The sequence below is a fragment of the Zalophus californianus genome, chromosome 1, assembly GCF_009762305.2.
Source record: "Zalophus californianus isolate mZalCal1 chromosome 1, mZalCal1.pri.v2, whole genome shotgun sequence".
In the NCBI taxonomy this organism is placed as follows: Eukaryota; Metazoa; Chordata; class Mammalia; order Carnivora; family Otariidae; genus Zalophus; species Zalophus californianus.
The window spans coordinates 94,658,857-94,683,745 of NC_045595.1; the positions used below are offsets into that span (position 1 = coordinate 94,658,857).

General features: G+C 37.7%; 1 protein-coding gene across 11 annotated transcripts in view; it reads right to left on the bottom strand.

Annotated features, from left to right (window-relative positions):
• Positions 1 to 13,238: 13,238 nt before the first annotated feature.
• The window catches only part of PIK3CB (phosphatidylinositol-4,5-bisphosphate 3-kinase catalytic subunit beta), a 196,767-nt gene continuing 185,116 nt past the window's right edge, over positions 13,239 to 24,889 (bottom strand). For 8 of the 11 annotated variants that reach the window (XM_027584435.2, XM_027584431.2, XM_027584429.1 and 5 more), the window contains 5 exons: positions 18,191 to 18,358; positions 17,018 to 17,141; positions 15,479 to 15,624; positions 13,861 to 13,993; positions 13,351 to 13,488 (listed from right to left, as the gene is read on the bottom strand). In XM_027584435.2, coding sequence (XP_027440236.1) covers positions 13,351 to 13,488; positions 13,861 to 13,993; positions 15,479 to 15,624; positions 17,018 to 17,141; positions 18,191 to 18,358 — 709 coding nt within the window. Of the gene's footprint in view, positions 13,489 to 13,860; positions 13,994 to 15,478; positions 15,625 to 17,017; positions 17,142 to 18,190; positions 18,359 to 24,889 lie in introns of all 11 variants that reach the window. The other 3 variants (XM_027584438.1, XM_027584437.2, XM_027584433.1) reach the window with 1 other exon arrangement.

Consider the following 24,889-nt stretch of genomic DNA (forward strand, 5'->3'; position numbering starts at 1 on the left):
ATGAACAAAGAGGGACTCTTCTGGGGCTTCTTAAACTCACATTTGGGTGTTGTCTAGTGTTTGGGTATTGTTTTCTTTTCTCTTGAATAATGGGCTTCTTCTAAGGGCCATATTTTATCGGGACAAAAAAAAAAAAAAAAAGATTCAGACCATGTCCAAAAGCAAAGCAAATGTTTTTAGGCACTTTGTTTTGAACTCTAGTTATTAGAGGTCAAACCTGTGCTTTTCGAGGGCATCCTGTCCCACAGCAAACACTTGAGGATACAGTTTGATTCAGTCTTTGTGGAAACCAAACCTGAGGGGGTAGTTTTGCTTCTGACTTGGTGAACCCATTTGTTTTGTTAATGCAAAGCAGCATCGTGATGTAAAAGAAGCGCAGCCTGGATTTGAGGTTTGGCACAGGGTCGGTTCTTGAGCCTCAGGCTCCTTATCTTAAAAAATGAGCCTATTTGTTTTGTTGTTTTAGTTGTTGAATAAGATGCTTGAGATGTACAAAAAATAGAAATATGACAGTTGTATTCTTTTAACTGGGCATACCATTCACCCAGGTTAATAACAAAAGCATTACCATACTGAAGTGAGTGCTATATGCCCTCCCTATCCCCAGGCCCCTGCCTTGCCCCAGTAATCACTGTTATGATTTGGATGTTTATCATTCCCATGCAAGTCTACATTCTTTTACCATATAGGCATACATCTCTAAACAATACACAGTATTATTTAAAATGTTAAATATCCTATTCTTGTATCCTTCCTGCAGCTTGCTTTTTTTTCCCACTCAACATTGTTTTTGAGATTTATCTCGGTTGGCATGTGCAACTCCAGTTCCTTTTAACTCTTGCTTTTAACCATACGAATTTAGCTACCTACTCACCTCAGTAGTTTTCAGAAGCTCATTAATACCATCCGTGCTCTAATGAACATCTCTGTGTATGTCCCTTGAGGATATGCATGAGTTTCTCTTGGGCCTTGCTGTTTAAAGGTGTCCCTGGACTAGCAGCAATGACATCACCTAAGAGCTTTTTAGGAATTAAGAATCTCTGGTCCTTCCCCAGGCCTACTGAAACACAATTTGTGTTTTAACAAGGCCCCGTGGTGATTTATATGTACATCAAAGATTGAGAAGCACTGCCCTAAGGATACTCTGAAGTGGAATTGCTAAATCAAAGGGTAGGTATATTGTCAGTATTAGGTATTTGCCAAATTGCTCTCAAAGGTGGTTGTACCATTATAAATTTTGAAGAAGTTCTTTTCCTCATGTTTTCAACACTTGAAGTAGTCAGGATTTTAAAATTTTGCCAATCCAATGGTTTTTAAAAAATCCTGTATCATTTTACTTTATTAAGTTTTTATTTATTAATTTAAGTAATCTCTACACCCAATGTGGAGCTCCAACTCACAACCCCAAGATCAAGAGTTTCACGCTCTTCTGGGTGAGTCAGCCAGGTGCCCTGAAAAAAATGGTATTTCATTTTATTTTCTCTGATGAGTGGTGAAGTTGATTGTCCTACATGTTTATTGGCCGCTCACGTTTTCTTTTCCAAGAATTACCTTTTCTTTTGCTTGTTTTTCTACTGAGTTGACATTTTCTAATAGATCTGTAGTTCTACATATATTCTGGAACTAATCTTTTGGCTGTAGCCTTTCCCTGATAGCAGTACAAAATGTGCATGAGATCATCAAGTCTCCCAGTTATCCCTCTAAATTAATATAGTATCTGCTTCCTCTAAGAAGCTTGGAGGGCAGGGACCACATACTCTTGTATCCCCCAGGACTTAGCACACGCCTCACTGACAGTAGACAGATTCATGTTACTGAGGCTCAAAGGTCTGGGCTGGAGCTATACAAACGGGCATCATCTGCATTTGGGGGAGGTTTAAAGCAATGGGAATGGATGACAATCAACTAGGGATTTTGTAGACAAAAAAAAGGGAGCCTAAAATTAAACCCTGAAGAACTGTATAGTATTTGAGATTGGCCAAGGGCAAGGAAGATTGTCATTAAGAAAGAAAATTCTGAAGCTATAAAACAAAAGACAGACACATTTGACTATGTAAAAATTTGAAAGTTGTATGGTTAAAAAATACTACAAACAAAGCTAATAATAGATTTGGGGGAAATTTGTAATGTAAAAGACAAGGGTCAAGATATATATAAAGAGCTCTTAGAAGTTGGTAAGAATCAGGCTAATTGTAAAATGGAAAGGATATGAATGAGCTATGGAAAATGAAATCAAATAGCCAGCAAGTATATTTTTTAAATGCTCAAATTAATTTGTAGTTAGGAAAATTATTTTAACAATGAAAACAGCAAAGAAAAATAACAATGACATATTGCTGTTGGGGATGTAGAAGGTTAACTTTGAGGTTAAAATAAGTATTCTAAGTTCTTAGGGGAAAAAATCTGATGTTTGTTAAATTTAAAAATTCCATTTACATAAAATTCAAAAACAGGGAAAACAGGCAAAAACTAATACATAGTTTTAGAAGTCCACATAATACTCACTTTAGAAGGGAGTTAGTAACTAGGAGCATGAGAAGAATTTCTGAGGTGATAGTAATTTTCTATTTGATGTGGGTGCTAGTTACAAAGATGTATTTACTTCCTGAAAATTAATGAAGTTATTTAACTATATGATTTTTACCTTTCTGCCTATATGTTCTATATGAATGTTAAATTTCAATAAAGATTTTAAGGTGTACTTACAATAAAGTGTTTTAAGACAGCGTGTGCACACACACACACTTCTACTGGGAACCTATCCCATAAAAACAAAGCCATCAATAACAATATATAAGAATATATACATAAGTATACATATATATAAGAATATATACATAAATATATGTTTATTGCAGCATTATTTATAGTGGGAAAAAATTGGAAATTGCGAATGCCCATCTACAGAGAAATGATTGAATATAATACACCATAAACTATAATCCATCCATTTAGAATGAACTGCAGAGATTTCCATAAGGTACTTCTGAGTAAAAGAAAAGCGAGTTGCAGAAAAGCAGGTATATCATAGTGCAATTTTGTAAAAAAAAAAAAAAAGACCCCCTATGTAATGTGTATGTCTTTATATAAGCTTTCTGTACACAATTTTGAAAGCATGGAGAGAAATATGGAAGGTTACAAACAGCATGAGCTAGTGGGGATGGGGAGTGTTGTTGATGATGGGGAATGGGTAACCAAATAAAATTCAAAAAAAAAATTAAGGGGGCACCTGGGTGGCTCAGTCGTTAAGTGTCTGCCTTCGGCTCAGGTCATGATCCCAGGGTCTTGGGATCGAGCCCCACATCAGGGAGCCTGCTTCTCCCTCTCCCACTCCCCCTGCTTGTGTTCCCTCTCTCACGGTGTCTCTGTCAAATAAATAAAATCTTAAAAAAAAAAAATTAAGATTCCACTTTTAAAAACTAGGCATTTATCACATTTATGCATTTATGTACAAATTTTTTAAAAAGAAATATACAAGGAAAAAATAGATTGGATAGAGAAAGTGTCAGTAAAACAGAATGAGGAGTGTTTTGAGATGGTAGAAAATCCTAAGATATAAAAGGAAAATCCTAAGATGTAGAAAGTATTACAAAACATGAATAGTTAACTACGTCACATTGCTGCTTAGGTGAGGAGCATGAGAACTGGAAAGTGTCCATTAGATTTGGCAACATCCAGAATGTTGGTGACAAAATTAATGAAATCAATCTGAATGAAATGAAGCAAAAGCCACATTAAAGTGGGTGGAGAGTTAGTTAAGTAGGGTTAAGAGTAAAGTTGGGAAAGGTAATGCTGACAGTTCTCTTGCTAATGACAACTTAATAAAAATGATCAAAATATAAAACATATCTTCTTGAAGGCACCAGAGAGCTAAAAAGGCAGTGATGAATTTCTATGCCAAGATGTAGCAGAAGACAGAAACCCAAAATTGTGAGCCAGGCATTTGGAACCACTTAACCCTAGGAATGTTCACTGACTCCACAAGAGGTAAAGAGACTAAATAGCACTTTGGATAACTTAGCAGGCCTAGGGAGATACAACTTGGGGTCCACAAATGCTAATTCTGGGGAACTCTAACAAAATACCCACATTTTGGGCTAGGACCCCAAAAAGCATAACTTAAGAAATAATAATAAAGAGTTGATTTGTTTTTGAAATTAGAGTTACTGTGGATGTGAGTATGCAGCATAAATAAATACACAAGCAAATAAGACACGACAACATGAATTGGTGTCAGCAAAAATAATGAAGCAATAGAAACAGACCCACAGGGGCTGCAGTTTGAGTTCACTAGATGTAGAGCTTAACTATGTTTAAAATGTTCAAAATAATAAAGACAACTCTGAGAATTTTGAAGGGAACAGGGGAAAAAAAAAGCAGAACTTAAAAAGAACCAAATAGAAATTGTAGAACTGAAAAATACACAATGAAATTTGTAACTCAAAATCAGAAAACTACTAAACCGGAAAACAGGTAAGAAGGAAATATCTAAAAAAAAATACAAAGAGATTATAGAGGAGAAAGTAATAAATATAGACTGCACAGTTAAAGGTCAAATAATTATAAATGGAGTTCCAAAAGGAGAATTATGCAGAGGCAGATTTGAAGATAATTTACCAAATGATGAAAGGTAGCAAGCTATAGATTCAAGAAGTTCTGCAGACACCAAACAGGGAGAATACAAAAAACAGAAACAAAAGAAAACACCAGGCGTATCACAGGAAAACTGCTAAAAACCAAAGACAAACAGGAAATCTTTAAAAGCAGTTAGTAGAAAAAATACACACTAAAATGTTACCTTTTCAGTAGAAAAGAATGGATTTTTTTTTTTAAGATTTTATTTATTTATTTGAGAGAGAGAGAATGAGAGACAGAGAGCACGAGAGGGAAGAGGGTCAGAGGGAGAAGCAGACTCCCCGCTGAGCAGGGAGCCCGATGTGGGACTCGATCCCGGGACTCCAGGATCATGACCTGAGCCGAAGGCAGTCGCTTAACCAACTGAGCCACCCAGGCGCCCCCCACAACCTAAATTTTTATACCCAGCAAAACTACCATTTATTAACAGGCAAACAAAAGTCTGATGAAATTAATCAAGAGTAGAACAACTAAAAGAAATATGAAAGGGTTTTCTTTGGTCTAAGAAAAAGATGATCCCAGATAAAAACTTGAAAATGCAAGAAAAAGGATGAAAAGCAATGAGAATGGTAAAAACATATATACAGATCGTCCTTGACTTATGATGGGGTTATGTCCCAATAAAACCACTGTAATTTGGAAATATAAGTCGAAAATGCATTTAAAACTGACTGAATATCATAGCTTAGCCTACCTTCAACATGTTCAGAACACTTACAAAAGCCTACAGCTGGGCAAGATCATCTAACACAAAGCCTATTTTATAATAAAGTGCTGAATGTCTCATGTGATTTATTCAATACTGTACTGAAAGTAAAAAACAGAATGATTGTATAGGTACAGAATGGTTTGAGTTTTTCAGTTGTTTACCCCCATGACGGCATGCCTGAAATGGGAGCTATGGCTTGCTGCCACTGCCCAGCAGCACAAGAGTGTATCATACCATGTTATCTCCAGCCCAGGAAAAGAGCAAAATTCAAAATTCAAAGTACAGTTTCTATTGAATGAGTATTATTTTCACACTGTTGTAAAGTTGAAAAATTTTAAGTCAAACCATTGTTAAGTCGGGATCATCTGTATAGCTAAATGAACAGTGGCTGTATAAAACAATACTTTCTTGTGGGATTTAACAATGATCTATAATTAAAATCCAACAAAAATAGCATCCAGGTTGGGACAGAAGTAAAAAGATTTACTTGCATTGTCTGGGAAGATGATAAAAGTACCAAGTAACACTAGACAAAGGTAAGTCTAGTATGCAAGTTGTAACGTAGTGTATCAATAAAAGAATGGTAGGATAGTGTGATTTCCAAATTAATAAAAAAATATTTTAGAATTCCATTAAAACTGGAAAGAAAATCATGGAAAAAGGAACACAAAGAAAAGCTAGAAAAAATTAAACTACATAGTAAGATGGTTCACTTAACCCCAAATATATTGGCAATTACATTAAATGTAAATGTGAATGCTTAAATTAACATGGTAAGGAGTGTTAAATGGATTTAAAAAAAAAACTGTGCTATTTACAAGAGAAACATTTATAAGGTTTATAAAAGGTTTAAAGAAAAAAAACGTACCATGCAACCATTAACCAAATGAAAGCTGGCATAACTATATTACTATCAATTAAAGTAGACATCAAAGCAAAAAGCATTGCCAGAAACAGAGAACACTTTAAAACAATTTTTTAAAATGTTTCAATTCATCAGGGATATCAATCAACTCTAAATTTGTAAGCACCTAATAATATTGCCTCAAACTAAAATAGGCAAATCTAAAATCAGTGGGATATTTTAACTTATCTCTCATAAATACTAGGCAAAAACTCAATAAAGATATATAAACAACTCAACAGAACTGATCTAATGAACGTATGTAGAACACTTAGTAACTGCAGTATATGGATTTTTTCACATGTACTCTGAACATTTATACTACTTGACCATAATGTGGGTCATAAAAATCAAGCCTCACAAATTTGAAAGAAACTGAAATCATACAGATATGTTCTCTGAATGTCATGCAATCTAAAACTCAACAACAAAATACTAATGAGAAAATTCACATGTATTTGGAAATATATTTGTAAATAATCAGCAAGTCACACAGAAAGAAAGATGGAGATTAGAACATACTTTTTACTGAATGGTGATGGAAAGATTTCATCTCAAAACTTAGGGGATGCAGCTGAAGATTGTTATTATAAAGGCTAAAATTGATTGGCCAAGCAACCATCTCACAAAACTGGAGAGGGAAAAGTAAGACCAAATAAAGTAGAAGGAAGGAAATAAGAGGGATTAAAGGAATGTTGAAAACAAACAGAGAATCAAAAAAGCCAAAAAGTACAAAGACCAATATAATTGAAAAACCTCTAGTGAGACTAATTAAGAAAACAGAGAAGGCACTAACCAATAAGAATGAAAAGAGGACATCAATATAAATCCTGCAACATTAATAAACTCTTAACACATCAACTGCTTTATAGAAATAAAATTTAAAATGTAGATGGACACACTCCTAGAAATTACAACTCTTTAAAATGGACACAATAAGATAAAAATCTAATATCCCTCTAGCTATTAATGAAATCCATACCCCCAAAGAAAATATCAGATATAAGGTCAATGGCAAAATTCTATCAGATTTTTAAGTAAGAAATAATGCCAATCTTACCTGTGTTATAAGGTCACAAAACCTTGGTAACAAAACCTAACACAGATCTTAAAACAAATTTATGGGCCAATCCCACTTGATAAAACAGATGCAAAAATCCTAAATGAAATATTGGCAAATCAAATCTTGCAGTATATTAAAAATAATACATCACAATCAAGTTGGGCTCATTCCAGGAATGTAAACTTTGGTTTAAAATTTGAACACTAATCGATATAAACTTACCAAATGAGAAAAACTTTAGTAAGATGCAGAAAAATAATTTGATAAACTCAGCATCCTTTCATGATTAAAAAAAAAAAAATCCCTTGGGAGTTGAAGCATGCATCCTTAATCTGGCAAAAGATCCAGATTCCAGAGCATATACCATACTTAATATTGAAAACTTTCCCATTGAGATCAATATAAGATTTAGTATTGCTTCTATTCAACATTTTATTGCAATTCCTAAACAGGGAAGAAGGTCAAGAAAAAGAAACAAAATGTTGAAGGGAATGGAAGAAATAAAACTGTATTTGTAGATCATATATGCAAAACCAAAGTTCTATAAACAGAATTAATAGAATGTTTAATATGTCTGCCAAATGCAAACATTAACTATATATCTATTAATTGCTCTGAAACTTGTTAAAGCTTTATTAAAATACAGGTTGCTGGATTCCATCTCCAGTGGTTCTGATTCAGTAGGTCTTACAGAGGGGAGGGGAGGTCCTCAAGAATTTGTAGTTCCCAGGAGATGCTAATAATCCTACTTAGGGGACCATATTTGGAAAACCACTGCTATAGATTAGCAACAATAAAACTTAAAATCACTTACCCAAAATTCTAACAAAAGATATACAAGACTCTACATAGAAAACTATAAATCATTGTGCACATAAATTAAAGAGGATCTAAATGAAGATTACTCCATTGTCATAGATTGGAAGAATCAATATTCTCAAGATGTGAATTTGCTTCAACCTAACCTATTATGCAATTTCACTAAAAATTTCCACAGGTTTCTTTTTGTGGATCAACAAGCAGATTCTGAAATGTGTATTGAGGCATCATTGATAATTGTGAGGAAAGAGCATTAACACTTAAGACAGAGTCCCTGAGTTTGAATGCTGCCTCTTACTTTGTGACTAAAGACAAATTATTTAACCTTCTAAGCCTCAGATTTCTCATCTGTAAAGTGGGAGAGGACACTTGCACCTATACATAAGGTTGTTATAGAGATTAAATATATTAACATTTTAGATGCATTCCTAGTACACACTAAATGCTATGTATGAATATGATAAATTAACTTAAAAAATAAAAAGAGGGAGGTAAAATCTATTGGATATCTTCTAGAGTCCAGAAGCAGACTCCTGTGTATATGGACACCTGGTTTATGACAAAGGTGGATCTATAGAACAGTAGTCAAAGAATCCCAATAAAAGATACTAGGACAACTTGGTGCGCATATAGGAAAAAAACACTTCACACTATTTATAAAAAGCAATTCCAGGTACATTATAGATCTAAATGGAATAGGTTTTTTTTAAAAAGAGCTTTTAGAGAATAATCCAGAATATCTTCATGACCTTAGGGTAGAGAAAAATATCTTAAATACTACACAAGGGATATTAACCATAAAAAAATGATAAATTTCACTTTAAAATTAAGATCATGTGTTATGAGAATGAGAAAGTCACACACTGGGTGGAAAAGATCTTTTCAACATGTGACTGACAAAAGGCTTGTACACAAAATATATAATTTCACATAACAAAAAACAAAAAGCAGTTATTAAAAACAAAACCCTCCTCAGAACAAAAAAACCCAAACGGCAGGTATCCAAATAAATACATGGACAAAGGACTTAAGCAGGCACGTCACAAAGCAGAAAACTGAAATGAACAAAAACATGAAAAAGCAATTTAATCTCATTACTAATTAAAAAATGCAAATTTTTTCACCTCACAAATCAGAATGACTTATAAAGTTTTTAAAATGTTGGCTAACTGGGTACTGGTGAGAATATGGAGTGACAAGAATTAAGGATTGGAGGAAGAGTAAGTTGGCACAACCACTTATTTTAGCATTACTTAGTCAAAATAAAGATATGCATAATCCTATGACCAATTTTTAATCTTAAGTATATACATCCAAGGAAACATATACATCTGTGAATCAGCAGATAATTTAGAATCATCATAGCAGTATTTATTTGTAATAGCCTCAAAACTAGAAACTACATGTATGTGTTCCAACAGTAGAAAGAATATATAAATTATAGGATCTCTCTAAGATGGAATATTGTGTGGTGATGATAAAAGAATCATGCCACCACATGGCTGAATCTTTTAAAGACATAATGTTGAGCAAAAGAAGCCTGACCCATAACTGTAAAGTAAGGAAATAAGATGATTGCCATCAAAGAAGAGACAGTGATTACGTTGGCAGAGAGGAGGGAGTCCTGACCAGGAAGGGGAACTGGTGGGGCTTCTGAAGTGTTGGCAATGTTCTTTCTGGACCCATGCGATAGTTTTCTGCATGTCTGCTCTAGAATATTTGCTAAGCCTGTTTATATGCCTTATTGTTTTATATACTTTATGTGCCATTTCTCACAATAAAAAAAGTTGGGAGTTTCAAAAGGCAGACTTTTCTGAGTGTTAAACCCGGGCTTTACTCAAAGTGGAAAGGAACACAGAGTTCCAAAAATACATTAGTTACACATTTTAGAGCAGGAATAGCCCAGAAGGTGATGTCAGACACTTTTTCCATCATCAGACAAGGGGATAAAACTGCCACAGTGAGAGAGGAAGAGGCTCCAGGATGACATGACTAAAGTTTAGATCCTGTCTGGATCCCTGAGAAGTGCAGCATTCTGGAGTGGAGGAAGGGGAAGAGGCAGAGGCAAAGAAATAACTGTTGAGCCTGTTAGTGCCCACGGACCCCGTTTTTCCTCCCCTCCAAGCCTTTGTAACGTGCTGTACCTTCCTGCTTAGCCTTACCTATCACCCCTTCACCTAGCTTCTATCTGTCCTTGAAGACTCAGCCCAGAGGCCCTCTGCTCCAAGAAACCCTAGCACTTGCCCCCTCCTTTTTGAAAAGCCGCCCATTCCCAACAGTCAGGGTCACATGGCATGGTCCCTCTCTGCTCTCCACCCCATAGACCAGTCTTTTACCTTCTGCACACAAGTGACCTCTGCATTAGAGGGTGCCTGACTGGTCTGGTGCTAACAGGGCTATGGGCTGGACAAGGCAGAACTGAGAAGACGACACTGCAGGGACCTTCTCAGACAGGAGGTAGGGCTAGAGCTCTGGAAGGGGCTTTCCTTCCCTGAGATTCCTGCCTTTAGTGGCTTTCAAGTGGGGGAAGCAGGGAAAGGAAGGAGTCGGCCTCTGAATTGGGCCTCAGCCTATGTTCTCATTCAAGGTCTTAACCTAGCCTCTCCCCACCACACAGAAAAAAGTAGGGCAGTTATTATCAGTCACACTTTACAAACTAGGAAGCTCAGACCCTGAGAAATAAAATACCTTACTCAAGGGTCAGAAAGGAAGAACTGGATTGCAAATACTCGTCTCTGCAGCCCAGTGTCTGCCTATAGACATATGAGGTTAATACTCAGGAATTATTTGTTCAACAAAGCCATCCTTTGTCTACCCAGACCCAGGCAGACACAGAGGCTGCCCTCAAGGAAATGCATAGGGTTTCCAAAACACTGTTTTGGATAAACTTGGGAAAAGATCAAAAGACAAGGAGCCAAGTGTTTTGGGCTAAGATTTATTGTTGACCAGAGCACTTAACAGCCAAGGTACTAGATAACCAGCCCCCATGCAACAAACTCATCCTGCAGCCCAGACCTCTAGGCTGCTAACCTCTGCCTTCTACCTCCTCTTCTCTGGCTCTGCCAGAACCGGAGAATCAGAAATATGCAATTCAGTAAGTATGTGGGGAGCACCTGTTAGGAGGGGTCAGCAGCTACAGAGGCCTGCTGTGTCACAGCGTCCTGGTTATCTTTGAGGGGCTTATGGCAGAGAGCGTGGAGAGGAGTCCAGAGCCATCCTGGGCTCAGGCCCAGGACTGTCCAGGGAGGTTCATTTCCCTTTCTTACTCTTGACATTCACATTCATTGACTTGACATATATTTACCAAGGCGCCCTAGGGGCTGAGGAGACTCCTCTAGAAATAGCGGTGCAGGCAATGTTCACCAGTCTCCAAACCCCTGACCTGCGAGACCTAGTGCATGTAACCCTTGAACAAATCTATCCTTCCACAGTCCTATTCCTAGAATTCTGAGTCTGGACCAGCCCTGGGAATGGTCAGTTCGAGGTCAATCTCCATCCTTAGCTGACTTATTTTCTAAGAAACTATGACTTGCTCTGAACATCTGCCCCATGGAAGAGAGCTACAAAGTGGCTATAGTCTGGCCTTGGCTTGGGTACTGAGTCACTGAAGGGGCATTCTCCCCAATCTCAGGGTACCTCGAAAAGGTATGAAAACTTGATGAGCTTCAGGCTCCCACCGAAGTCCAAGAGGCCTCCCACACTGCCTGCTGAGGCTGGGAAGCAAGAAGTCAGAGAAGAGACCATGAGCCTCAGCCTACTTCTCAGACTGATTTGTTTACTGACCATTTCTTAGAGTCTCAGTGCCGAGATCTAAAGGCCTGTGCTGTCCACAAAGAAGCAGCCCACACGTCCCAAGAGCAGCTGAAACCAGCTCACCCATTTATTTGACTGAGAACATGAAGGAAAACAACAAAATTAAACAATCTTTAATAAAATTCCTATAGAAAACTCAGTCACAGGGTAAATACTCGGTTCTCTTTCTCATGTCACTGAGGACTGAGAGCTCCCAAAAGTCTTTGGAGAAAAAGCAGTAGTTTTGCTGGATATTGCCAGTACTCAGAAAGAGCATCCATTTACACATTCAAACCAGTAGTTCTTATTGCACATGTTAACATTATTGGCCATCTAGCACCCTAAATGTATGGTACCTCAACAAATAAATTAAAGAATTCCATGTGGCATGAAACCATTTCAATCTGAACTAATATCCTTGAAAAAATCACATTATTATAAGTTTTAATAAATACAGTAAGAACAGCTGGCATTTTACTAAAATACTGAATTTTAGGTCTGGAGAAGATTCCATAAATAGTTTCTTTCCATTTGCTTTCTGTCTTGGATGCGTTTGCTCAAGTATTATGCTCTATGAAGTGAACTCTTTCATAGATACCACGTAAAATCTGAAATTACTATGTGCCTCATTAGAGAAGCAACTGGAAGAACTGGATCTCATATAGTTAACTAAAAAAGTAACTTAGGAAAAAGCACTGCTTTTTGTAAAACTTTAAAACACAGACGGAAAAAAACAAAGAAATGTCTTTTTATATAGAACTTCCACTAGAAACTTTATAAATATATATGCAGCATATATATTATATTTGCCTCACGAGATTTTCACCAAGTCTGGTAAGAATGATGCTGTCATAATAGATAAATATCAACAAAAGAGTTAATTTTTCCACAGATTTAAAGATTTCTTTTGAAAAATAACCATAATTTCAAATTATGTTATAATTTATAGTTGATATAATTTAAAAAGGGAAGAAAGATACCTCTCTTTTAAGCCTCATTTGGAAAGTAAGAACAACTACCAGTCCCCAGGTGTGGATAAGTTGGCTGAGTGATAACACTTGGTCACAATACAAAAAGAAGTATTTACACCTTTCTGGAAAAGTACCAAATACTTAAAAAAAAGAAGAAGAAGAAGAAGACAGAAAATAATCTCTAGTAGCATTCTTCGGCGTGCAAAGTCAGCAGGAAATGATTATCCATTATGTTGGGAGTTTTCATGATGAATCTTGGAAGCATTTAATAAAGCAGAGGGTGGTCATCGGGGATTGTTCAGATTAGGTACTGTGGGATGCCTTGTTCTTAATTTAACTCAGTTCCAGGATTTCATTCCCTTTATAACATCTCTGGCAGGGTCATGTTCAATTTAGTGCAAGTGCAAATTGAAAACTAAACAAAACCAACAAATACATTAGGAGCAAAGGCTGATCATTAAGATCTATAGTCTTTCCGAACTGTGTGGGCCATCCAGTTCACTTTAGTAGTCCAGCTTTCCCTGAGTGCCTCATCAAATTTTTGCTTAAATTGCTTGAGTGCTTCTTCTTCACTCTTCCCTAAGGCAAGAGAGTCCTAAAAATGAAAGGGAAAAAATCTGATTTTATATATCCTCCACAGTGACATGCAAATGTCAAAATCTCAGCCATGCCCCACCCAGCCACCATTAAGCTGTGTGTCTCGTGTTCTTATTTAAATGCCTTTTGCAGGATAGAGAATGACAAAAGGTAGGGTGATAATATAATCTCTGCCAAAGGGTTTTTGAAGATGAAATTTATGATTACTGCAAGACAATTACTCAGCTGCTTGTCACTACCACTCCTGGGTAAGAATAGTCTAATAGGAAATGTCTTTGTTCCATTCCCTTTGAACATCTGAATGAAATAGGTAGGTATAGCTGAGCTTCATGCCTACAAAGTCCAATATACAAAGAAAAGGGGTTTGTACCTTCAGATACTGTATATCCTTGACTGATGTGAGCTCAGGAAGCCCTGCAGTCAACATCAGTGCAAAAAGCGTGATGAAGAGATTCCCGTGTCGTCGTAAAATCAGATATGCATCCTCACAACACTGGCGGAAGCTTCAGTTGACGCAACAAATCAGAAGAACATGATACCAGAGAAGAGAGCAAATTTCACAAAAGAAAACAAGACAGACATATCTAGACTTTCCATAAGAGCTGGAAAATTTCTCCTGAACTAAACGTTCACTTTCTGATTTCTAAAACTCTTTGAAAATTGTCCCAAAAATAAAATTTACATAGACTAAATCTAGCTAAAATCACACACACTGGGCACCTGGGTGGCTCAGCTGGTTAAGCGACTGCCTTTGGCTCAGGTCATGATCCCGGAGACCTGGGATTGAGTCCCGCATCAGGTTCCCGGCTTGGCGGGGAGCCGGCTTCTCCCTCTGACCCTCTCCCCTCTCATGCTGTTTCTCTCTCAAATAAATAAATAAATAAATAAATAAATAAATGTATAAAACATCTTTTAAAAATAAACACACACTAAGTTGAAATTCTAATAAAAGGCTATGTAACACTTACTCTGTGCTTTTTAATTCTATGAGACCCAAAAACTAGTTCTAAAACAAGTGGTAATTTATAATCCATGAGGACTTCTGAACATATTTGTAGATTCTAGATCTGTAGTCTAACTCCAGAAACTAATTTCTTTGATTTCCCCCCAAGTCAGTATCGATGCTTTTGCACTGCACCTCCATTATCATCTTGCTTTCCCTCTCTCTCCTCTTAAAGATATTCAAGAGGACCACCCAATACTATCTCCCTAATTTTGCCAAAAAGAAAAATGAACACCCAGAGGCATATTCTGCAGAAACTCAGGCAGAACTAGGAATGATTAACAGCAATCATTTGGCAAGCATATAGTATGAGTTGGTCACATCATATAACAACTCTAATTATCGTAATAGCTCTAAATTTTTAAAAAAATTATTTATTTTAGAGAGAGCGAGCAAGCAAGCTTGGGGAGGGGCAGAGAGAGGAGGAGAGGAACAGACTCCTCGCTGAGCATGGAGCCCCTGACATGGGGGTTGAGCCTACAAAACTGAGATCATGACCTGAGCCAAAATCAAGAGTCAGACGCTTAACTGACTGAGCCGCCCAGGTGCTCCAAAATAGCCCTAAAATTTAATTATTTTTGTCCCTATTTTAAGATGAAGAAACAAACAAGAAGACAAGTAATGTGCTTGGAAACCTACAAATAGTGAGGACTACTAGATCAGACATTACAAAGTTCTGAACCCTGGCTCCCTTAGAATGACAGCAAAATGCCTGTCCCTTTTAGCATCTCATTATGAAATGTCTTAAGAAGATAAAAAGTGGTGTACTATTGGAATAAAACACAGTAACTTATTTCAAATTTCTAGATTCTGTTCCTCCTCTCTGAACCAGAACATGGATCTGAGAGGCAAATTCCCCAAAAGCCCCCAGGTAGCAGACTATTTCCCCGATCTAAATATATCTCAGCTAAGAAATGCTAGTCCAGCTAATCAGATGAGGAAAAATGTCAGATATGTTTCTCCTTGACATGAGGGCAATACTCACCGGCCAAACTTCTCTGTGTTTCCTGTTTTTCCTTGTTGAATCACATGAATGAAATCATAGGTAAGAATAAAAGGCACCCGTTCCCTTTTAATGCCAAATTTAGACTTGAAATTTCCAAGAATATGTCCAAAGTCAATGTGGAAGAGCTGGAAAACAAATGGGACTTAATTTCTCTTGTTTCTCTGATTCCAAAGAGAAAGGTTTATAAGATCTCAGCAGTCCTTGACCCCCAACACTACAATGATCCTCAAAGGAGCCCTTTTCTCACTCTTTTTATTGACATATAGTTGATACACAATATTATATTAGTTTCAGGTGTACAACATAGTGATTTGATAATTACATACCTTACAAAATGTTCATTAGCCCTTTTCTCTTTTCAAAGCCTATTGGGTCACTTGGGAAGAGTGTTTAAATAACACTTGTAGATCTTTTATACTCAATAATAACCCAGACCTGATATTAAACTGCATTTACCCACTGGGAAACACAAATCTTTAAAAAGTAAAAGTAAAAAAAAGAAACAAAAAAGAAAAAGAAAAATGCATCCAAATAATAAACATGTCTGATTTTTAAAAGTCAAATAGTTCTACATATCAAACTACTTTGGTCAGTATTTCTACATACAGAAACAAAAAAGAAAGTACAGTCTTGCCCCAGCAGCTCCCTCAACACCCTGAGTGCTACTACTATTTACTATTTAGAGGTAACTTCTCCCCACTCTTTCATGGGTTTTTCCTCCATTTTTTTTAAATGGTATATTTATACTTATTTTTTACCTCCTAGTTTTGAAGTAAATTATGGAAGGTAAAGACTCAGTACTTTGTGCTAATGTAATACTATACAATGAGGCACAGTATATTATAATTTCTGGTTAAATCAATACTCAGTGGGTTTACACTGTTCAGGCTATGTAAATACATTTCAAAGCTAAGCCATGTGGCAACAGTATACTATGACTACATTTCCTTTTATGCCCATCTTTTTCCTTGACAAAGCTTTTTTTCCCTTGGCTTAGTGTCCTAGGACCCTCTTCATTAATTCTTCCCCAAATCTTTTCTTTTTTTTTTAAGATTTATTTATTCATTTGAGAGAAAGAGAGAGAGAGTCTTGGGTGGAGGGGCAGAGGAGAAGGAGAGAGTCCCAAGCCGACTCCCCGCTGAGTGCAGGGCCTGAAGTGGGACTTAATCCCATGACCCTAAGACCATGGCCTGAGGTGAAACCAAGAGTCAGACGCTCAACCAACTGTACCCTCCAGGTGCCCCTTTCCCCAAATCTTATATTGAAAGAATATGTCATTTTAAACAACTGCAATAACTTCTCAAACATTAGATAAGTGCTTATCACCTAACTTTAAGCGAACAAACCAATGAATATACGAAGCAGATGGTATGTGAAACAATGGATGGGAAATAAAAGAAAAGCACAAGACATGACTCCGAGAATCACTAAAGAATTGCCTGAATTGCACAAGAGATTGTGCTGTATGTAAGTAATAGCATCACCGAGGCCCTTGGCAGACTCTGGGGAGCAGCTCACCTGGCCGGTTTTTTTGACCATGATGTTGTCACTGTGTCTATCACCAATCCCAAGGACATAAGAAGCTACACAGTAGCCGGCACAGGACAAGGTAAACTCCTCAATGGCTCGGTCTAGGTCATCCCTGAAAAAAAAGAGAAAAAAATAAATAAATAAAAGAAGCAACAAAGGTTTTCAGTCTCCAAAAGTATAGGATGACCCAATTCACACTTCTGCTTCCTTTTTAATTGTGAGTAGAAAGGCAACACAGAGCTGCCAAAACCCTATGAGCAGAACATTCTGGATCAGCCAAGAGAGGGAGGGTGAACACTGAAGAAGCAGGGCAGAAAGGAGTCAGCAGGAAGATTCAAAGACATCAGATAAATGGACCTCAGCCATTCAAACTGCTATGTCCTGGGGATTGGGCTTCACTGGCGTTGGAAGTAAGTTCATGTGCATAATAATAAGAGGAGATCATCAGCTTTGCTGGCTGATGCTGGGCTTTAGAACATTTTTTGGTCAGTTTTGACCTAACACTAGAATTCCGTATTTAAGAGTTAAGTATTACAGTTTCAACACTTAAAATCACTGACTTAAATTAGAAGTTAATAATACAGACCCTTTAGAGACAAGGTCTTAACACTGAAATTTGAAAACAAATTCTCACAAGTCCTTCTGTTTTGCCAACAATAAAATATAAATCCGACTTTTAAGTCTTTAGCCAAAAATACTGGCAGTGTTTTCTCCTCACTGTGAAATTCCTTAATTGTCTATGATTAGGGCTCTCCCAACATAGTAACCATTAATAACACAATTCCCAGCCCTGTGTCTTTTTTTTAATTTGGAGCAATCAGTCTACAAACTCATTTACTTCTATTGTAAAAATCTACTGAAAACTTACTAGGTTCATACATTCATGTAATTACAGAAGTTGACACATTCAAAAAATCATTTTAAAAATTCGTAAATTCTAAGACTGTACCTACTACAAGGCTCTGAATTTGATCTAGATAAAGCAGAATTTAATGCTAACCATCTGTGAGACTTTAGGAAGGCCTATTTGTCATTCTGACCTAAGCTGAAATAAAGCAATAAATAACACTAACATTTCCTCTAGGACACTGATGATTCTACTTGAAAGAACAGTTATTATATGTTTGGGTGTTTGTTCAAAAGAATGATAAACAAACTAACCCAGAGTTGTATTCTTTAAGCCAGTTCAGAAGGGCATCTTTGTTGAAGGCTGCTGCAGCAGCCACATTGCTACTGTTCAGCTGAATGTCAGCAATTGTTTCAGAGGTGCTCACAACTTCAATGAGGCCAGAGCGGTCTCCTGTCGCTAAACAGCCATAAGGCAGCATCCTGAAAGGGGAAAAAATGGGCATAGTCACATGTATATGTTATCCATAAAATGAAACTTTCACAGACTTTCTTCTTTGATTTTTTTTTTTAAGATTTTATTTATTTGACAGAGAGAGACACAGAGAGAGAGGGAACACAAGCAGGGAGAGTGGGAGAGGGAGAAGCAGGCTTCCCGTGGAGCAGGGAGCCCAATGCGGGGCTCGATCCCAGGACCCTGGGATCATGACCCGAGCCGAAGGCAGACGCCTAACGACTGAGCCACCCAGGCGCCCCTCTTCTTTGATTTTTTAAAAAAGTTTTATTACTATTGATACCCTTGCCATTTTTGTATTATTGTCATATGGAAAAATACAAGTTTTATTTTCTGTTGGGGGGTAAATCTCTTGGCCAACAGATGAAGTAGTTTACTAGAACTCCAATGCACCAGCCAAATGCATAATTTGTTATCTAGTTATTCTGGTGAAATATTCTATTTGTTTGTGTAGATGGACAGAAGTGAATCAGATAAAAGAAAAGTCTTTTATTTTTATTGTAAATATTGGAGAAAGGAACCACCCTTTATAGAGCACCTAATAGGTGCCACATAGCAGGCTGAGCACTTTACACATTACCTTGCTTAATGAATGGCAACTCCATCCTTCTAGCTGTTCAAGCCCACAATCTTAAGGTCACCTTTGACTCTTTCTCTCGTGACCAGCATTTACCTATCCTGAAAATATGTACTAAAGACTTCTCTGCCTCTCCTCTTCCTCCAGCTCCTACCCTAGACCAAGTTACCATCAACCCTTACTCAATTATTCAAGTTTCCTTACTAGTGTCCCTGCTTCCACATCATAGTCTGTTTTTTTTTTTAAGATTTTATTTATTTGAGAGAGCGAGAATGAGAAAGAGAGAGAGCACATGAGAGGGGGGAGGGTCAGAGGGAGAAGCAGACTCCCTGCTTAGCAGGGATCCCGATGTGGCTTGATCCCGGGACTCCAGGATCATGACCTAAGCTGAAGGCAGTCGCTTAACCAACTGAGCCACCCAGACGCCCATCATAGTCTGTTTTAAATGCAACAGCAATATAATCCATTTAAAAAGTATGCATATTGGGCACCTGGGTGGCTCAGTTGGTTAAGCGACTGCCTTCAGCTCAGGTCATGATCCTGGAGTCCCAGGATCGAGTCCCGCATCGGGCTCCCTGCTCAGCAAGGAGTCTGCTTCTCCCTCTGACCCTCTTGGGTCTCGTGCTCTCTCTCTATCTCATTCTCTCTCTCAAATAAATAAATAAAATCTTAAAAAAAAAAGTATGCATATTATGTCACTGGCCCCCCATCAAAATCTCTGCACTGCCTTCCCACCTTAGGGTGAAAGCCAACATGCTTGCCATAGCTCACAAGGCCCTTCACCTCTCCTCATATCCTCCCCTTGTTCACTTTATTCCTACTACACTGGCTTCCTTGCTTTTCTCATACGTAACAAGTACAACATTCCCTCACTCCATTTTCTCTGCCTAGAACATCTTTCCCGAAGACCTCTACTTGACTTACTCCTTTATTTCTTTGAAGTCTTTGCTGAAATGTTTCTGTCTCAGTGAGAAATTCCTGATAATCCTATTTAAAATTACAAAACTATCGGGACGCCTGGGTGGCTCAGTTGGTTAAGCGACTGCCTTCGGCTCAGGTCATGGTCCTGGAGTCCCGGGATCGAGTCCCGTGTCAGGCTCCCTGCTCAGTGGGGAGCCTACTTCTCCCTCTGACCCTCCCCCCCCATGCTCTCTCTGTCTCATTCTCTCTCTCAAATAAATAAAATCTTTAAAAAAAATAAAATAAAATTACAAAACTATCTGTGACACAACACTTGCTATCTCTTCCCTATTTCAATTTTCCTCTATAGCTCAACACCATCCAGACATCATGTACATTTTATTTATTTGTTTCTTTATTGTCTCTCTCTGCACCAATAGGATAGAAGTTCTACCAGACAGGGATGTTTTGTTCCCTGCCGTATCCTTAGTGCCTGAGAATGTGCCTGGCACAAAGCAGACACTCAGTAAATATTTCTGAATGAACAAATTTAGTAACAAAATCCCTATAAGGTAAATTCCCAGTTTTACAAATGAGAAACAAAAGTAATTTGCAAAAGGCCATATATTTAACTAAGCATAAGATCTAAGACTTAAAACTAGGTCTGTGTGCCTCTAAAATTATCTTTTAAACCCAACAGTCTCTAGAGTCATTGACTATACAACAGGCCTCTCAGGCTGCTCTTGTGTAAAATAATTTTTGCTAAATTGATAGGTAGCATTTTGCTTTGAATTTCATTTATACGATCCCCAATGAAAATAAAAATTTTCTCATGTCTCTTTTAGTCATTTTAAGACGATTTTCTTTTATAACTTAGGTATTCACATTCTTTCCCTATTAGGGTTCTAAAATATTTTCCTTAGTGACTTATATTACTTCTTTAAATATTAACATTATCCTTTTCTTCCTTTGGTTGTAAATATTTTCTTCAGTTTTGTAAAAACTGTGTTATCCCTACAGCAACTCCAAACTAGAATGGGAAGTTCAAATGAAAGGTGACTACAGAAAATGTAATGGATGGGATTCCAGGACTCAACAAATACATGGGTATAGCTATATGCCATGCATTTTGTTTGCTGCTGGTGATACAGAAAGGAGCAAAACAAAACAAAACAAAACAAAACAAAACAGTCCTTGCTCTTACTGAGCAGACAAGACACAAATGCACAAGGTGCATGTGATCTTTGTATGAACGAGAATTGCCATGAGAACATGTCAAGAGTTAAGAAAGATCTCTATGCGGAGGAAGGACAGCAGGGCTGGAGGAAAATATAAGGGTGAATACAAAAGCAAGGTGAGGACAAGAAAGTGTTGGAAAGACTATGCAGGGCCCTACAGGTCATGTAAGGACTTCTGTCATTCTCCGAAAGGCACTGAGAAAGCTTTGAAGGATTTTATGAAAGAGGTGTGTGTGTGTGTGTGCACATGCACAAGTTGGGAAAATGTATGAATGACTTACTGTAACAACCCAATAAAAGCGCCAGGTTTCATTAAATAATCCCTAAACTTCCATACAACCAAGAATTCAATTATATTTTATGCCTTCTTTAGGCACTTTCCTGGTTTAACTCAGTAAGGCTGGGAGTAGAACTGCCAAACTACATGCTGGCAGCCTGATACACCAATAGACTGCTTTACATCTGCATTATTAATTTTTATTCCTCCTTAAAAGTTACCTTTCAGTAAGAAAGGTCGCTTGGAGCATGGAAGCTTTCCCAACATCCCTGTCCTTCTCGTGACACAACACGTGTGAGGTAAACAGTGCATGGTTTAACTGCACTTTGGCTCACTTTCCTGCTTCTCCTCCCACCTCACTTGCAGCCAAACTGGGCAAAAATCCAACAACTTCCTCTTCAAAAGCATGCAATGATAAAAGCATTCAGTGTCTTGAGGATGAAACTCTCACAATGGGAAGGAAAAAACATCCTTGTCAGACAGACAGTTTGACAGAAGTCAAGCTGGGGGCAAACTCCTGGAGCCCTGACCATCTTACATGGGCCCGATTTGCACTCAATTTCCACACTTCTTATAAAGGCTAAAACAACAACTGGTAATGTTTCCCTTCCTTTCTCACACTCTCTGACACAAGGAGCAATTTGTTACCTTTCCACTAAACAGGAATTAAAATATAAATTCTACAGCAGAGGGGATAGCAGCCCCCATAACCCTACTCTCAATGGGTATATAGACAATTTTCTCTGGCCTTGATTCTGACACATCGACCCAAATCGGAGCGGTACTGGAGCCCCTTGTTTCCAAAGGAGGAAAATATAATTCCTTTACCTAACGTCTGCATTGCTTCCATCTTCTTCCTTAATCCTTCCAAGATTACCATACCAGTGTCATTACAGAACTGTTCATTAGCACTCTTAAAAGGGAAGTAAATCCCATTAATGTAAGTCAGATGTAAAGTCACAACGAAGACAGCTGTCCAAAATTCAGGGAGTGGAAGAGGACTGTCAAAACTACTAAAGGTCAGATAGATTTACATATAGACAACCTATGAGACCTGACAGAAAAGGCTGACTACCTATTATTTGTTGACTGAATGAGGTCAGAGTGTTCTAACATAATGATGGCTTACAAATGTTCTAACTTAACATGAAAGATACCAATAGTATTTTTGAGACATCAGAGAAAAATGAAAATGAGAAATACACACTTTCATTCATGTTAACATGGCACTGTTACAAGTACTAAAATATTCTGGTCAAAGTAATAAAGTATAGAAGGTACCTGAAGATTCAAGATTGAAGTTAGCAGAGTGTATGCTACGCGACCGAGTTTAACCTTACCAGCTGGCCAAAAGAAAAACAATAGGAACACTGGAACACACATATTTATAGAAACAGTAAAACAAAGTTTGGTGAGAAAAAGGTATTCATTTAGAAATGAACCCTAAAGAATTAAAGTTCTACATATTTTAAAAACATGGGGTCAGAGTACAAAAAGTCAGCAGAGATCTCACTGAACAGACAAGTTCCTTTTTCTTGTTAGACACTTGTTGCTTCCCAAAAGAGACACACTAGGTTTATTTCTAGCACTCCCACATGTGGTTTCCTCCCTTTGCCTGAGGTCACAATGAACTTCATTTGAAGCTAAATGTGCTTCACATTTGAATAGAATGGGTAAAATAAAAAAGCTAGAGAAAAGGATTGGAGCTTTTAATTAGGCTGATGGAACTGAGGCAAACCAAAGGGACCCCATGAAAGTAAAAGCTGTTTTCTTCCTTTTGCTTTTTTTCCTGCTTCTTTTCTTGCTAGGACCTGCACCTCTGCCCTACATATGCCTTAATGCATGTCCTCCCTGTAAAGGACAAAGTTAGTATCTTTGGAGTCTTCCAGCACAACAGGTAATATCTAAACCACTGGTGCTAAGCATCTTAAAGCCAAGACCCTGGCTTCAAGGAATAAGTGACTTATGATGGACACCTGGACCTTGTCTTTATTCTAACTGGTTCCTGGATACCTGAGAGAACACTTAGGCCAGACCATAGTCCTCAATAAAACCCCCCAGACCCTAAACAAAGATGAGACTCATGCTTATTTCCTTTCCAAGTGTCTGGGACAGTCCATCTGTATCTGCCCTCCCTGTATCTTTAATAAACTCTGCTTTCACCTCCTGCTGGCTCCTGGTAAATTTCTGTCCTGCATGAAGCCAAGGACCCTTTTGGCTGGTCCTGTGAGATCCCCTGGCTTGTAGACATCAGAACTTTACTTTTTATTTTATTTTTTTTTGAGAGAGAGAGCGGGAGGAGGGGTGCGGCGGGCAGAGGGAGAAAGAGAATCTTAAGGAGGCTCCATGTCCAGCGCGGAGCCCGACACAGGGCTTAATCTCACAACTCTGAGATCATAACCTGAGCCAAAATTAAGAGTCGGGCACTTAACCAACTGAGCCACCCAGGCTCCCCTGTAGGCATCGGAACTTTAAAGACAAAATTTTTAGCTCAGCCTTTCATAACTGAACGTGACTCCTCATATGGTCTGAATCTGCTTTTAGCAAAGGAGACCACTTTGTAGCTTATGTGCTAACCTTGGAAAGAACCAATGAGTTACTAGCCTAAGCTTGAAAAGTCTCCCCTGTTTTTATGGGATAAATCAAGTAAAATCATTTTTGCAGGGGTTTACTTTATAGGAAAGGTCAGCAAACTTTTGGAGATTAAGCCAGATAGTAAATATTTTAGGCATTGTGGACTACTCAATTCTGCAGTTACAGCATAAAAGCAGTCACAGACAGTATGTAATCAAATGGGTTGTGGCTGTGTGCAAATAAAACTTTATATACAAACAGTGGGTGTTCCTGGCGGGGGTGTAAACCAGATCCCTCTGGGTTTATGTTCCTCAGGTAGAGTTCACAATCATCCATTCCTCTTATCTATGCAGTATTGCCTATGTGTATGTGCTTGACTAAAAAACTTGCTACCTATTCCAAAGTAATTCTACTTTTTACACAGTGGTATTAGAAATTCCTCCCAATTTAAAAGCAAAACTCTGTCTCTTACGGTGCTCAAAGGGTCCTTTTTAGATAATCTAAACTATAATCTCACTTCCTTATTTCAATCCCATCTATAAATCCAATAAAAGTAACAATACCAATAGCAAATTGCTCTTTATATCTCAACAGCATGGAAGGATCTAAGACTAGAAAACTCCTTCTTTAAAGAAAAAAAAAAATCAATGGAAAGTTACATATTTGAGGCACAATACTTTGATAAACAAAGGGTACTAGAGATGTCTTATCATGATTGCTTTCTTGCTTAGACTGGTAAAATGAAAAAAATGACATCAAGTATAAACAGTCTGAAAGACCTGGATTTGAATCTGGCTCCTTCACTTAGTATTTTTGTAACCTTTGACAAATTGTTTAAAATCCCTTGAGCCTTAATTTTTTCATCTGTTAAAAAGAAGTAACATGGGGCACCTGGGTGGCTCAGTCGTTAATCATGTGCCTTCGGCTCAGGTCA